Source organism: Leptopilina heterotoma, unplaced genomic scaffold (genome assembly GCF_015476425.1).
Source record: "Leptopilina heterotoma isolate Lh14 unplaced genomic scaffold, ASM1547642v1 Lhet_264, whole genome shotgun sequence".
Lineage (NCBI taxonomy): Eukaryota > Metazoa > Arthropoda > Insecta > Hymenoptera > Figitidae > Leptopilina > Leptopilina heterotoma.
This window is the reverse complement of record NW_025110974.1, coordinates 996,165-1,011,244: the sequence shown is the minus strand read 5'-3', so window position 1 is coordinate 1,011,244 and position 15,080 is coordinate 996,165. Positions and strand designations below refer to the sequence as shown.

Sequence of the window (15,080 nt, the reverse complement as noted above, 5' to 3'; positions counted from 1 at the left end):
GCCTGAATTTGTTTATTATAAATATTTTAAAATATACATAAATTCAAATATTACTGTTTATTTATTATAAAAAACCTTACAGAATATTTTCAAATATCTTGACCTTTAAGGACATATACTGTATCACGTGGCTGTAACAAAATTTACTTTCTATGAAACATGATTGGTTATAATCTTGTACTCTCAGGTGAAACCGGAAAAATACTTACCTACTTTATCGTTCACTTCACCTACAAACCATTCAGTCATTGCAGTCGCTCTCTGTTAAGTGGATAGTGAGTTTCAAATACTTGGCTGTGTTTTATATTCACGTGGTGAACACAAATTTGATAATATCAAGTGCTTAAATTTCATATTTCGCAAATTGCTTCAACATATGGCACTTTATTGAATTCTTTGTTTTAACTGGATTGTCAGGTATTTAATATTATACATAATTATTGTATCTTTAAAATATACATTTTTATTTAAAAAAAAGACGAAAAAATAAAAATTTTTATTTAAGAAAAAAACGAAAAAATAAATTTTTCTATTTAAAATAGTTAAATTACAATTAACTTGGAGTGAATATAAGTAAATATTAAATAAGAAATAAAAATTAAACAGTTAACTTTATATACACGTAATAATTAAAAAAATATTGTTGGTATTTTTTTCAACTATTGCTATTGTCTCTCTTTAGAAGCAGGTTTCAAAGGAATAAATATAATTGGCTAGTGCTTTAAAATTTATCGTGGAGTATTCAATGATAAATGGAAATAAATGTAAATTATTTTGTTTATTTTTTTTATCTCTTCTTGGTAAAGAGTAGTTTAATTTTATTAAAAATTTCAAAAATAGATTAAAACCGTATTTTTCGTAGGACGTATAATTTTCTAATCATTTAAAAATATACTTTTTTGCGAAATTTTTATCAATTTTTTTTTACAAAATTTGAAACAATGCTACTTCTTTAGATAACAATGGTAAAACAGTTAGAAATTGTTGTTTAATAAAAACTTCAGTTTACATTCAGATAAGAATTGATTGATTTGAAAATCTCTCTTTTCTGATTTAAATTAAAATATGTTAAAAATAATAGAAAAAAGTTTTTTTTTTTTTTTTTTTTTTTTTTTTATTTTAATAAATAATGTTTGAAAACGAAAATTTAATATTAGGTGCAATAATTTTAGAAAAATTTAAAAATTAATTTATTTTATTGCAAAATTGAAATTCGAATCGAAATTCATTTCTAGAATTCACTTTGTTTTGCACTTTTTCGTTATTTAGGCCACTACAAACTGTACATTATATGGTTCGCTGCACGTGGTTTCTAGGTGTTATTTAATGTTAAGCATTAAAAATACAGAAAAAGGCGCATCTGCATAAAATTAAGTTGAATAAATTAATCAATATTTTTTTAAAAATTTTTATTCAATATTCAATGTTAATTATTTATTTATAAATTATAAATTCTTCAATTCTTTTTTTTTATTTCTTCTTCTATTTTTGCAATATTTTCTTGTAAATAATATCTAAGAACCAATAAATTAAAATTTTTTTAAATTTATTTTATTTTTCATTTTTTTCATTCTTTTTTTTATTATTTTATTTATATTCAATATTTCAAAAAAAGTTTAATTTTTAATTCTTATGAATTCCATTTCTCTCCTCCTTTTTTCTATTGTGAAGAAAGAGACAATCTCAATTCCTTTCTATTATACATTCTAAATTTATAGCCATACGGTGAGAATCGACGAAAGGAAAAATAATTTCAGAATAATATTAAAATTAGAAAAAAACGATTTTATAAACAGATTTTAAATATTTAAATTGATTTTCGAATTAAAAAATTGACATTTTAAATACATAATACCAAATGCAAATGAATTGTGAATTTCGTAAAGGATTCGAAACTAAAAACTGTAAGGGTCATTTTCACATAACATTGGACAGGGAAAATGACTCTTACTACTAGGGGTTTTCAGAGTTGACCACATTTCAAAAATTTCATATTCAATTTTAAAAAAGATTTAATAAAAAAAAACGCTGGTTAAAATTTAGCTAAAAAGTAATATTTTTTACAAAAAAAAAAAAAAAAAATTTTTTTTTTAATTCAGTTTATAAAAAATTAATTGGTATTGAAATTACATAAAAAAAAATTGAGAAAAAGTTTTTTTCCTTCTTTTTTAATTCTTATATAGAAATATTTTCTCTACTACTTTTTATATCGAATTATAAATATTAGAAGAGTTTATATTCACAAAACGTAAAATAAATTCTAATAAATTCTGTTTGAAATTGTAAGTAAATAAAAATATAAAAATATACCGCTTATAAGTATCATCGAGCATTTTGAAAACTATTGCGAGTTCTGTAAAAAGTTTCCAAAAAATTTTTGCTCGGAAAATTTGGTAATTATAATAAAAATCAATATTTCATAAACAAAATTTTGGTTTTTTTAGATTTTATTATATTGCATTACTTAAGGTACTTAAATATTTGTTTCTAAATTGAAATTTTTTGAAAAATATTTATAAAACTAGTGTAACTTGGAAATTATTAAAAAAATCTATAAATTTTTTGCACTCATAAAACATTCATATTTTCTCCAATAGAAATGTTTACTTTTCAATAAAAAAAATTTACTCAATTCGAGATAAGTTTTGTTTTGTTTTGTTAAGTTCAGTGACATGAAATTTAAATTCAAATCGCATAGGTGAATAATAATAAATTTTCAATTTACAAAAGAGTTAAATAATTATTTTTGTTAAATTAATTAATGGAAAATTTATGCAATTAAGAAAAATAAAACGTCTGTATTAATAACTTGTTAACAACAATAATTTAATAATAATAATAATAATAATAATAATAATAATAATAATAATAATAAAAAATAATAATAATAATAATGATAATAATAATAATAATAATAATAATAATAATTTAATAATATAATAATAATTTTAATTTTGAAAGTAGTGTCCTTCGCAGAATTGTCATTTAGCTTTTATATATTATTTATCACTTAAATTAAGGGCATTTTCTGTTCAAGAATTATAAAATAAATCAATTTTTTATTTGCTTAAAAATGTTCCTCAGTTTTTTAATAAATAATGAAATTTTTTTTTGAAAAAATTTATTTAAAAAGTACTCACTATACTAAGAAATTAAGAAAAATTCATTAACTCTAGAAAGTACAACTAAGGTACTAAAGTACCCTAGAGAAAATATTGATTACGGTATTTTTCATGAATTTTGCATTTTTTGTTTTGGTTTTTGTAATTTCTTAATCATATTTTCTATGCCATGAAAAAAGCAAAAAAAAAAAACGTTATATATGTTTTTCTTTATAAAAAAAAACGAAGAAAACAACGTATAACATTTATTCTATTTAATTTCGAAATATTTTTTAAAAATAGATTAAAAAAATTCTTGTCTGCTTCAAAGAGCAATTTGTGTTCTATTACATAGTACCTATAAAAAAATTTCGTGTATTTTTAATTAAAATTCGAATTTAATTAAAAAATATTTGCCAATTAATGTAAAAAAAAAGATTTTTTTGCACCCAAACAATTCTTTATATTGAAATGGATATTTGTTAAAACATTTTCATTTTAAAAGTGATATTGATTTATTATTTTTTCCATTTATGTCATCAATGCCTTCGGTTAAAAATTAATGTTTAATTTCTGTTTAGGATAGAAATTTAGATTTTTTAATACTATTTTTCTTTTAATTTGATTGTATAAAATTAATTTTACAAATTTACTTTTAGATTAATGTAGATGATTATGAACATATCTTACAATTCATAAATTAACAAAATCTGGAGATTGATAAGATTAAAAAATGGAAAGAATAAAAAATATTTTCTACTAATTTTCAAAAGTACGGGCAAAGTATGGCGAACCGTATGGGAAGAAAAAATATTTTTTTCTCCATATTTTCAAATTATGGACAATGCATGGCGAACTAATGAGGAAAAGAAAAACTATTTTTTATATATATTTTTTAACTATGGGCACAAAATTAGAATAGAAAAAATTTTTAAATTTTTGTTAAATTTAATTTAATACATATTTATTTTAAAAAATATATATAGAAAACTTTGTACTATCCCTGCTGGTATTTTATTTTTTGTTCTCATTTGTTCAGAACATTCTCATTTGTTTAGAAAGGTTTTGGAAGCCTTTTAAAATTCTGATATTTGTTTTCCGTTAGTCTATAAGTTTCAAATAATAAAAAATAAGAGGGGGGTCCTACTTTATAATATATATTATGTTAATTTTATATGAACATTTTACTTTAATTTGATTTGATTTGATGATTAAATTTAATAAAATTTTGATTCATGATTTTTATAATATTATCGATTTATATTTTTACGAAAAAAGACGGAATTGTCTTTTTTTCGTAAATGTTTGATTCGCGAAAATCGTACAACAAAAACGTCGATAATAAATTAATAAACATCTTGAGTCAAAATTTAAAGTTCTGTTACTCATTACCCCGGTATTGCTATAATTGACCCATTTTGACGATTTTTGAATTTTTGTTTAAATTAGAAATAAATAATAAGAAATCTCAATATTTTGAAATATTTAATCGTTTTCGTACTTTTTTCCCATATATTGTTGAAAATGCTATTTTCCAAATGGAGAAATTTTTTTTTAAATTTAGTTTCATTGTACATTCAATAAGTCACTTATTTATTTCAGTAAATTTGTTAAATCTACAATTGAATAGTAAATTTTCATTTATGTAACGACCTATAGTGGAATAGCATGCTGTTAAGTGCAATATATAATGACCTCGGTTAACCTATATAAGAATCTGAATTATCAATTTCCGACTGGTCAATTTGTTAAAGTCCATTTTTATACTAATGATCAATAATTTACACCAACTTTTCAATTTTGCATGAGAGAAAAATAAAGCACCATTGTCATAATTTTTAAGAATTCTCTATTTTTTTAATTTCCAAAGACCAACAGTTTTGTTAAAAAAAAAAAATTAAAATTTTTAAAAATTTTTCAAAATTAAGAAATATTTGTAAAGGAGACAACCAAGAAGAAAAAAAAGCTATTCTTATTGTCGTAATTTAAAAAAAAGTACTTGAAAAGAAAATTCTTTAAAGTTTTTTATTTTCAAATAGGAAGTTGCGATTTCACGTTATACATAAATGGATGTCAACAATTTTAAAATTATGTAATTTTTTTGTATCGATGTATATTTTTAAAGTTGTATGTTTAACTGAAAAATACTATTAAATCAACATTCATATTGTTTATTGGAGATAAAAAAATTATACATTTTTTTCTATCGAAATTACTTTATTTCATACTCAAGAGTAAGAATTTATGTTGGGAAAAATTAATTATCAAGGATATATGAAAATATAAAAAAAAAATTTATTTTATTTGAGAAAATATTTTATAGTTTTTACTCAAGACAAAATTTAAACATTTTTATGATGTAACATATAAAGTAATAAAATCATGCCTTTGATTTAAAATTTCTCGGCCTCACTGATTACGAATCTTAGGTCAGTTTTTGAAAATACAAAATGGCGGATCCAATATGGATCCAATATGGACGAAAAAATAAAAAGTCGAGGTTATCTCATAAAAATTACTACCCAGGGGTTTTTGGGGTCGCTGATAACAAATCCAAGATCAGTTTTTGAAAATTCAAAATGGGGGATCCAATATGGCGGACGAAATTTGAAAAGTAGTTATAACCATTAAAATATTTTCTTTACTGGATTAAGAAACATTTTAATTATTCTTTTTAATTTTTCTATACCTATTTATTTATTTACTTCAAGAATAAATTATTTTCTTATAATTTTTCTCTCTTTTATATTTTAACTAAAAAATTTTTATTAAGTAGAAAAGTAAAATTATTCTTTGTTAATTTTGACTTAAGATTATTATTATATCGTAAACTGTGAAAGAAAATACTAAAAATAAAAATAATTAAAATTTTCGTATGCGTTGCGTTTGACTAAGATTAAATTATGTTAACAAAGAAATATTTAAACTAACAATCTGTTTTTTTAATTTTTTTTTGAAAAATTCAATTTCTAAACACTTTTTTAACATGTTATGTTACTTTTAAATAAAAAAATTTTCATTAGTTTAATTATTTATATAATGTTTACAATATAATTGTTTATATAAAATTTATATTCATTTGTTTATATAAAATTTATATTCATTTGTTTATATAAAATTTATATTTATATAACATGTCTATTGTTTCTATTATTAAACGATTGGATTCTGTAATGATGAATCTTATATAAAATTTCTTTTATGCTTTCTTACAGTCAAAGTTATACGTGTTATTTTAACTAGAGCATACATTTTCATTAAGAAAGTAAAAAATCTTTGCTATTTTATTTTTTTTTTTTTGTAAATGATATATTATAAATGTAATCGTGGATATATAATCGCGGAATCAAAAATAAAAGGAAATTTCCGGAATAAAATGAAATTCGTTTTTAATTTCATTCTACTTAAGTCTCGTTACCGTGGGATGTACACATATCTCTGTTCCTAGATTGAATTGGTAATGTCAATTATTCTATTAACTGAACCCGCTGCCAAATTGACCAAACTAGTATATATTTTCTCTTCGGTCTTTATAAACGTATACACGAAGGAATATCTAAGTATTTTTAGTTATTTACAACCTTAATCTTTCTTCGCCATAAAATTTAAATTAGAGTTTATTTCTCTTGAAATTTTAGCTTTATGCAATGTCAGAAATTTTTTGTTATTAAAATATTTGATGCAATTCAAGCATGGTCACTTTGCATATACCTACGTGTACAGGCGCATACTAAGGTCACCCTTATTGTCCAGGTCAATAAAGTAGCCATTATAACCCTAGGGCAATAATGGACAATTTTCAAATCCATTTGTTTACAATTCAATTTTACGATTTTATTCGAATTTTTTTTTTATTTTATTTTATTTTTATTCGAAAATTTTTTTCATTTTAAAATAAATATTAGAAAATAAAATAAAACTTCTAATAATTTCAAAAGAAATTCAAATAAAATTTTTCGAAAAAATTAGTTTCACAGATGTTTTAATTTAAAGGTATGGAAAAAATTCAGATTTTTCAAGATTTTAATTTGAAACCATTTCAAAATTCAATTATATTTCTAAAAAATTCACGCTGTAATGCTTTTAATATTCAATTATTATTTAAAATTTTAACGGAAACTAATTTTGAAATAAATTTTTATTAGAAAATTCTACAAGAATTCAATTATTTAAATACAAAAATAAATAATTTATTTTTGAATAATTAAATGTTTCTTAAAATTCAATTTTTATGAAAAATTTTAATAACAACATTTGAAAATAATGAATTTTTTTTAAGGAATTTAGTTAAAATTTTACAAAAATTTATATTAAATTAAAGAATTTTATCAGAATTTTTAAAAATAATTCAAAAACGTTCTGCAAATTATTTTATTAATTTCCAAAACAATTGATTTCTTGTGATAAATTTTGATATTTATCAAACTAATTGAATTTTCGAAAAGAATTTTATTAAAATTCCTTAAAATAATTGAATTTTGAAGAAGAATTTTATTAAAATTCCTTAAAAAATAATAGTTGATTTTATGGGAGGAATTTTGTTGCTTACCAAAATAATTTAATTCTTTTGCAGAATTACTTAAAAATTTTTGAAAATAATTGATTTTCTACGACGAATTAAAAGTTATTTATGAAAATAATTAAATTATTGCAACGAATTTTATTTTTTTTATTGAATAATTGAATGTTTCTTAAAATTGAATTCTTTCGTCCAGTTTTAATAAAATTTTTAAGAATAATTGCGTTTTTCGAAAAATTTATTTAAAATTGTATTAAAAATATTTGAAATTCTGCGATGAAAATAATTGAATGTTTTTGTAGAATTGTATGACAAATTTTTTTCAATAATTAAATTTTGTGTTAAATTTTATTAAAATGATAAATAAATATTTAAAAAAATCATTGAATTGCGAAAAACTTTTGATGATAATTGATATTTTGCAAAGAATTTTATTTAAATTTTTGAAAATAATTAAATTTTTTGCGAAAAATTTTGCTAATTATTTATAAAGATAATTGAATTGTTGACGAGATATTGGTTAAATTTTTTTTGTAAATAATTAAATTCTTGAGATGATTGATGAATATTGTTATTTATGAAAATAATTGAATTTTGCAAAGGAATTTTATTAAAATTTCTAAAAATAATTGAATTTCATTGATATCCTTTCTTTCATTACAGAATGGAGAGAAGAAAAGTATCAGAGGCAAAAGAAACAGATTATGGGTCGTAAGTATAAACATTTTAATTTTGCATTTCTCGCAGTTTGTCTTAATTGGGAAAAAATTGTTGACGAAAAAAATATCAAGGAAATTTGATATTATTAAGAAATTTATCAACTCCTGTAAATCTGTGTAATTATTTCCCTTTTATTTCAGAGTACAATTAAAAGAAGAAGATGAATCAACATGGTGTTTTTGGCGAAAACGAAGATACGTGGTTGCAGTGCTTGCATTTTTTGGATTCTTTGTTTCGTACATATTACGTGTAAATTTAAGTGTTGCTATTGTAGCTATGACTGAAAACAGAACTATAAAAAACGATGCTGGTGACATTATTGGATATGTGAGTTTACATTCTCCTCTGTTCAGGAATATTCTCTCGACTAACAAATATCACTACGATTATAGTGGATTTCAACTAATCCTAAAATATTTCTGGGGCATATGTAAAAAAATTGCTGCAGGATAACTTTGTCTGCATAACATTATAAATCAGGAAATTCTTGATAAAGAGAAAACCTCTCCTATCTATATAGAGAAGGCCCTAAGACGTCTTTCTGATTCCCAAACTGTGTTTTGATTTCCAACTTGTATGTACCAAAAGTAATGTTATCATCATATAATTTTCTTACTGTTTACTAGCATCAAGAGTTCGACTGGGATAGAAGACTACAAGGTCTTATCTTAAGTTCCTTCTTCTATGGCTATATTAGTACTCAATTATTAGGTGGTTGGCTAGGTGCTTTAGTTGGAGGAAAACGTGTTTTTGGACTAGGTATCGCTGTTACTGCACTTTTCACCATTGTCACTCCACAAATAACAAGATGTAGTGTGTACTTTCTTGTATTCATAAGGATAATTGAAGGGATTTTCGAGGTAAATATTTCTGATAGTAAAATTACATCCCTAGGGGTATTTAAACCTTCAACAATCTTGACATTCTTGACATTAATTAATAAGTCTAAAAATTTTGTAGGGTGTTACTTATCCTTGTATTCATGCAGTATGGGCCAACTGGGCACCACCTCTGGAAAGATCAAAACTTGCAACATTAGCTTTTTCCGGCAGCTTTGTTGGGACCGTGTTTGCAATGCCAGTTTGTGGAATCATGGCAGAGAGATATGGTTGGGAAAGTATTTTTTACGTCTTTGGAGCAATTGGTTTAATTTGGTTCGTTTCTTGGTGGATTGTCGTCAAAGATAAGCCTGAGGATGATCCTTACATTTCTCAAGGGGAATTAAAATACATCAAACTTTCCCTTGGAAATGTTGAACGAAAGGTAATTTCAATAGTGTTTTAAAATATTCCAGTCTTTAACTTAGCGTTTAGTTTATAATTACAAGAAATAATTTTCTTTACCGATTGAAATTTGTATCACAGAAGATAGCGTTTCACTCTAACACTTTATAGCATCCAGCGCCTCAATTAATTAATTAATTAACTATATTAATTTGAATGTTCTTTCATTCTTTCATTCACTTTTTCTGTCCCTCACACTCTGAAATTGTCTTTTGTTTATACTTTTGTTTTTGTTAACTTTAGATAGAAAATAGAAATCATCAGAATTTTTTTTACATCATCTTTTCATTAAAAGACTAAAATTTTGTTAAATATTATGTTTTGTCAAATTGAAATTATTTTTGTTCTTTACTTCTAAAAAAATTAGAAAATTATTAAACAAAACTGTGGTTAAGAAATAGAAAATTTATTTATTTTCCATTATTTTCTTTTTGAATCACAATTTTTTTAAGAAAATTATTATTTTGTTTTAGAAAAAGAAGAAAAATATTTGCACAATTTATATTTTAATCTAATCTTTGGAACAGGATTTTCCACAGGAATTAAGACATTCAAAAATTCAAAATTCAAACCTTTTTTAAATTAAACAACTCATAAAAGTATTGTTTATAAAACATGAAGATATCAATTGCTCCGAGTCGAAGACTCGGAGTGATCGATTTCTTCATGTTTTCTAATAAATTAAAGACGACCGAGAGATAAAATCATTATTTTACAATATAAGAATATTGTTACTGTAACTTCATCAAAATTATTTTCATCATTTCAATTAAATTATTATTTTCTAGAATTTTAAATTATTTTTTATGAAAATAATAATTGAATTCCTTAAAAAATTTTATTATTTATGAAAATACAATTTGAATTCCTTGTGAAATTTTAATTATTTTATGAATATAATTAAATGTTTGCGCAGAATTTCAATAAAATTTTTTATAATTGAATTCTTTTGAAAAATTTTAGTAGATATTATAAAAATCATTGAATTGAGGAAAATTTTTGAAAATAATTGAAATTGTTGCCAAGAATTTTTTCAAAATTTTTTAAAATAATTGAATTTTTGCAACGAATTTTATTAAAATTTTCAAAAATAATTGAATTCTTATGAAGAACTTTTATTAATTTTTTTTGTTAAATAATTGAATTATTGCGAAAAAATTTATAAAACATTTGCAAATGATTCAATTCTTGCAAAGAATTTTATCAAAAAATTTGATAATAATTGAATTTCTTCGAAGAATTTTATTTTTTATGAAAACAAGTGAATTATTGCAAAAAAAATTGCAAATCATTGAATTCTTGCAAATAATTTTATCAAAAGAATTTTTTTAAAATTCTACATAATCTTAATTAAATTCTTTGAAGAATTTCTTTGAGTTTCTTTAAAATAATGGACTTTCTTTAATCATTTTAATTACAAGTTTTCAAAGTAATTGAATTCTATATGAATAATTTATTTCAAGTTTTTACAATAATCCTCTTTCTTAATAATTGAAATTAAGCAATTAATTCTTGAATTTTATTAAAAATTTTTGGAAAATAATTGAATTTTTCTGAAAAATTTTTTTAATTTATTGAATACAATCAAATTTTTTAATAATTGTATTGAAAATAATTGAATACCTGAGAAGAATTTTATTATTTATGAAAAATACTTTAATTCTTGCGATGAATTTCAATAATATATTTCTTTTTAAATAATTGAATTCTTTTGTGAATTTTTATTGAAATAGTAGATATTAAAAATAATTGAATTTTGATATTATTGAAATTAATTTAATTCTACGAAGAATTTAATTCAAATTATTTTGAAAAAAAATCGAATTGTTAAAAATTATTTCATTAAAAACTTTGAAAGTTAATTTTAATAAAAATGTTAAGAATAATTACATTTTTTGAGAAATTCCATTAACATTGTACCAAAAATAATTGAAATTCTGCGATGATTTTTATGATTTATGAAAATAATTGAAAACCTACATACCTATAGAATTTTATTATTTATGAAAATAATTGAATTCCTGGTTAAAAAAATGTTATTCTTCATGAAAATAATTGAATTATTGCGAAGAAATTTATAAAAAATTTGTAAATAATAGAATTCCTCTGAAATTTTTATTATTTAATTCATTTATTCAAAATTGTCATTTTTTGAAATTTCAAATTAAAATTTTTTTTTAAATAATTGAATTCGTTTTGGGAAATATTTTATAAAAATCGTAGATATTGAAAATCATCAAAATTAGAAAAATTTCTGAAAATAATTGAACTTTGGAGAAGAATTTTGTTATTTATAAAGATAATTGGGATTTTTACGAGAATTTTATTCAAGATTTGAACATAGTTGAATTTTAATAAGAATTTTTGCAAATATTTTTAAATTCTACAAAATTGAATTTTTTAGTATTTTCAACAAAAATTTAAATTAGAAAATTTTCAAATTTTATTATTTTTAAAATTACTATTTTTATTTAAAAAAAGGTAGTAAGAAGTTAGCGACGCGCTTGAGCCACGCGATTTGTTGCTAGTTATATACTAAATGGGAAACATTAATTTTTTCTATTTTTGAATGCAGAAAATTGTACATCCTTGGAAGTCAATGCTGACGTCTCCACCAGTTTGGGCTATTGTTTCAGCTCATTTCAGTGAAAATTGGGGATTTTATACTATGCTGACACAACTGCCAACGTACATGAATGGTATGATTAATGAAGTTATACCATTAAGATACTATCAAGATACCATCTTTTACTTTATTATCAAAAGTTTATAATAATTATATTTATATCATTTATCAGATGTTTTGAATTACAAATTGGAGAAAGCGGGTTTTATGTCAGCTCTTCCCTATTTAGTGATGGCAATTGTGCTTCAATTATCAGGTCACCTGGCGGATTATCTAAGATCAGAAAAGATTTTAACTACCACACAAGTAAGAAACAAACTATCCTAGAATTTACTAACTAATATTAATAATTACTAGAATTAGTTACTTTAAAATGAAATAATATTACAGGTGCGGAAAACGTTTAATTGTGGAGCATTTTTAAGCCAAACGCTTTTTATGTCTGCGGCGGCATTTATTACAAATCCTCTTGGTGCAGTTGCCTGTCTAACAATTGCTGTTGGTCTTGGTGGTTTTGCTTGGTCAGGTTTTAGGTATAATTTTTTCATTCGCATTATCTTCTAAATATATTGTCATATAAACTTTTAGTAAATAGTAAATTATTGTCTTTTGTTAGTGTTAATCATCTAGATATTGCCCCTCAACATGCAAGCGTCCTAATGGGTATAGGCAATACAATTGCTACTCTACCCGGTATTGTCAGTCCAATCATTACAGGATTTATCGTCCAAGATAAGGTAAATACAACCACTTTTAATTTCTAATTTTAAACAAACTTCAAAAATATATATAAAATCCAGATGCATCAAAAAACGGTGACGATAAGTGGGACAATATGTGGATTATGTGAAGGGATTAAACAAATTTAGATTAAGCTAGAACGCTGAGTTCAGAAATCTTCGTTGTTGAAATGTTGTGTGAATTTTAAATCATTAAAGTTTATTTTTTTCAGACTGCCGCAGAATGGAGAATTGTCTTTATTATCTCAGGATTAATTTATCTGATAGGAGCTATTATTTACGGAATTTTTGCATCTGGGGAAAAACAACCTTGGGCCGATGATACTAAGAAGGAGAAACTTTCTGCCTATGAAAATACCGCTATGGAAATTGAAACTTTTTAAAAATCAGAATTAAAGCTTTTCGAAATATTTATTTTCTCATTATTCCACATTTGTGTTCAATAAGATTTTAATTCGAAAGAAACTTTTTCATTTTAAGCAAAAAAAAAGAAGTTAAATTCTGAAAACTCAATATATTTTTTTTTAAATTAAAATCTACTGTAAATAGCAGTTAGCATTAAATTAAAAACCTGAAATCATACAGAGTTAGCTTACAAATGTGATATTTCATTCTACTTTATGCTATTTTGACAAAATCTTATTAGAAATTAGAAGTGACAATGCAGACAAGGTGTTAAAAACTTTTTGACTCAATTTAATTTTGACAGTAACAGAATTAGTCCTAAGTCTTCTCAACTAACATTAAGAGCTTTGTGGACTTTTAAGGATTTTTCCCCTACATTCCAGTGATGTACTATACATAAATTTCCAAAAAATGATAATATAATTGTTTTATTATCTGCGATGATTAATCTTACACAAATTTTGTACGTCATTAAAAATTAGTTTCAAGATTTCTAAACATTTAATAGAATCCGTAACAGAAAAATTAATTTTTTTTTATAAGTAAATATGTATGTACCACATTGCAAAATTTTAAAAGTTAAGCTATAGAAATACATGAAATTTTGACAATTTTTTTCAGTTTTTCCTGAAAAAAATTAAATTTTTAAAGTAGAATGTATAACGGGTAATTTATCAAGTGAGACTAAATGTAGTTAGCATAAGGATAACTGAAACAAACCACCTTTTCATAAATTTATCAATAATAATGTAATGTCCCTTTCGTGCCTCCGGGACATATTTATGTCCCACTTAGAAAAATTTATGTTATTCTTATAAAAGTCAACCAATTAATTTGCGGTAAATTTCTTTCTGTTCCAAATTGCCGCTGCTACAATTATAAAAAAATAATAAATTACGTAGTACGATTATAATTATTATAAAGAATAGGTAAAATACTTATAAGAAAATAGCGAAATTTAATTTTTCAAAATTTCCTCAAATTCACTTAAAACTTTTCTCACACAAGGGTAAACGGGGTCCCTGATTACGAATTTAAAGTCAGATTTTCAAAATTTTGAAAATTCAAAATGGCGGACATTTTTCAAAATTGCTCAAATTTACATAAAACTTGTTACTCGGGGGTTTTCGGGGTCGCTGATTACGAATCTGAAGTCAGATTTAAAAAAATTCGAAATGGTTTCAAGCGAAGTTTAGCAGATTTGAAAAAAATGTCCACCATTTTGAATTTTGAAAATCTGACTTTAGATTCGTAATCATCGACCCCGAAAACCCCCGAAGTGACAAGTTTTATGTAAATTTGATCAATTTTAAAAAAATGTCCGCCATATTAGATCCGCCATTTTGAATTTTCGAAATTTTGAAAAACTGACTTCTGATTCGTAATCAGCGACCCCAAAAACCCCTGAGTAACAATAGGTTTCAACAAAATCCAATGACTGGGTTTCCCGGGGTCACGAAAGGGTTAAAATGTGTATGTTTAAAATCTGACAAATTTTTTTGTTTTTAATATTACATAGCGTATTAATAGATTAAGCTAATTTTTAATATAGTTCATATCATTAACTGAATAATGTACCGAAAAATGGTTTTCTTAATAATTTTAAAATAATTGTTTCGATATTTCTTAATCGTAAAATTTTATTTCTACTAATGCGAAAGAAATATTAATTATTTCAGTAATTGT

At 22.9% G+C, this 15,080-nt stretch overlaps 1 protein-coding gene across 1 annotated transcript; it reads left to right on the top strand.

Annotated features, from left to right (window-relative positions):
• The first annotated feature begins 252 nt into the window (after nucleotides 1–252).
• Nucleotides 253–14,537, top strand: LOC122503579 (vesicular glutamate transporter 2.2). The gene is made up of 10 exons (XM_043614174.1): nucleotides 253–417; nucleotides 8,284–8,331; nucleotides 8,481–8,667; nucleotides 8,967–9,200; nucleotides 9,301–9,603; nucleotides 12,199–12,322; nucleotides 12,422–12,555; nucleotides 12,640–12,782; nucleotides 12,866–12,986; nucleotides 13,202–14,537. Exons 2-10 carry the CDS (start codon nucleotides 8,285–8,287, stop codon nucleotides 13,370–13,372), a joined length of 1,464 nt encoding a protein of 487 aa, XP_043470109.1. The 5' UTR covers nucleotides 253–417; nucleotide 8,284; the 3' UTR covers nucleotides 13,373–14,537.
• The last annotated feature ends 543 nt before the right edge of the window (nucleotides 14,538–15,080 follow it).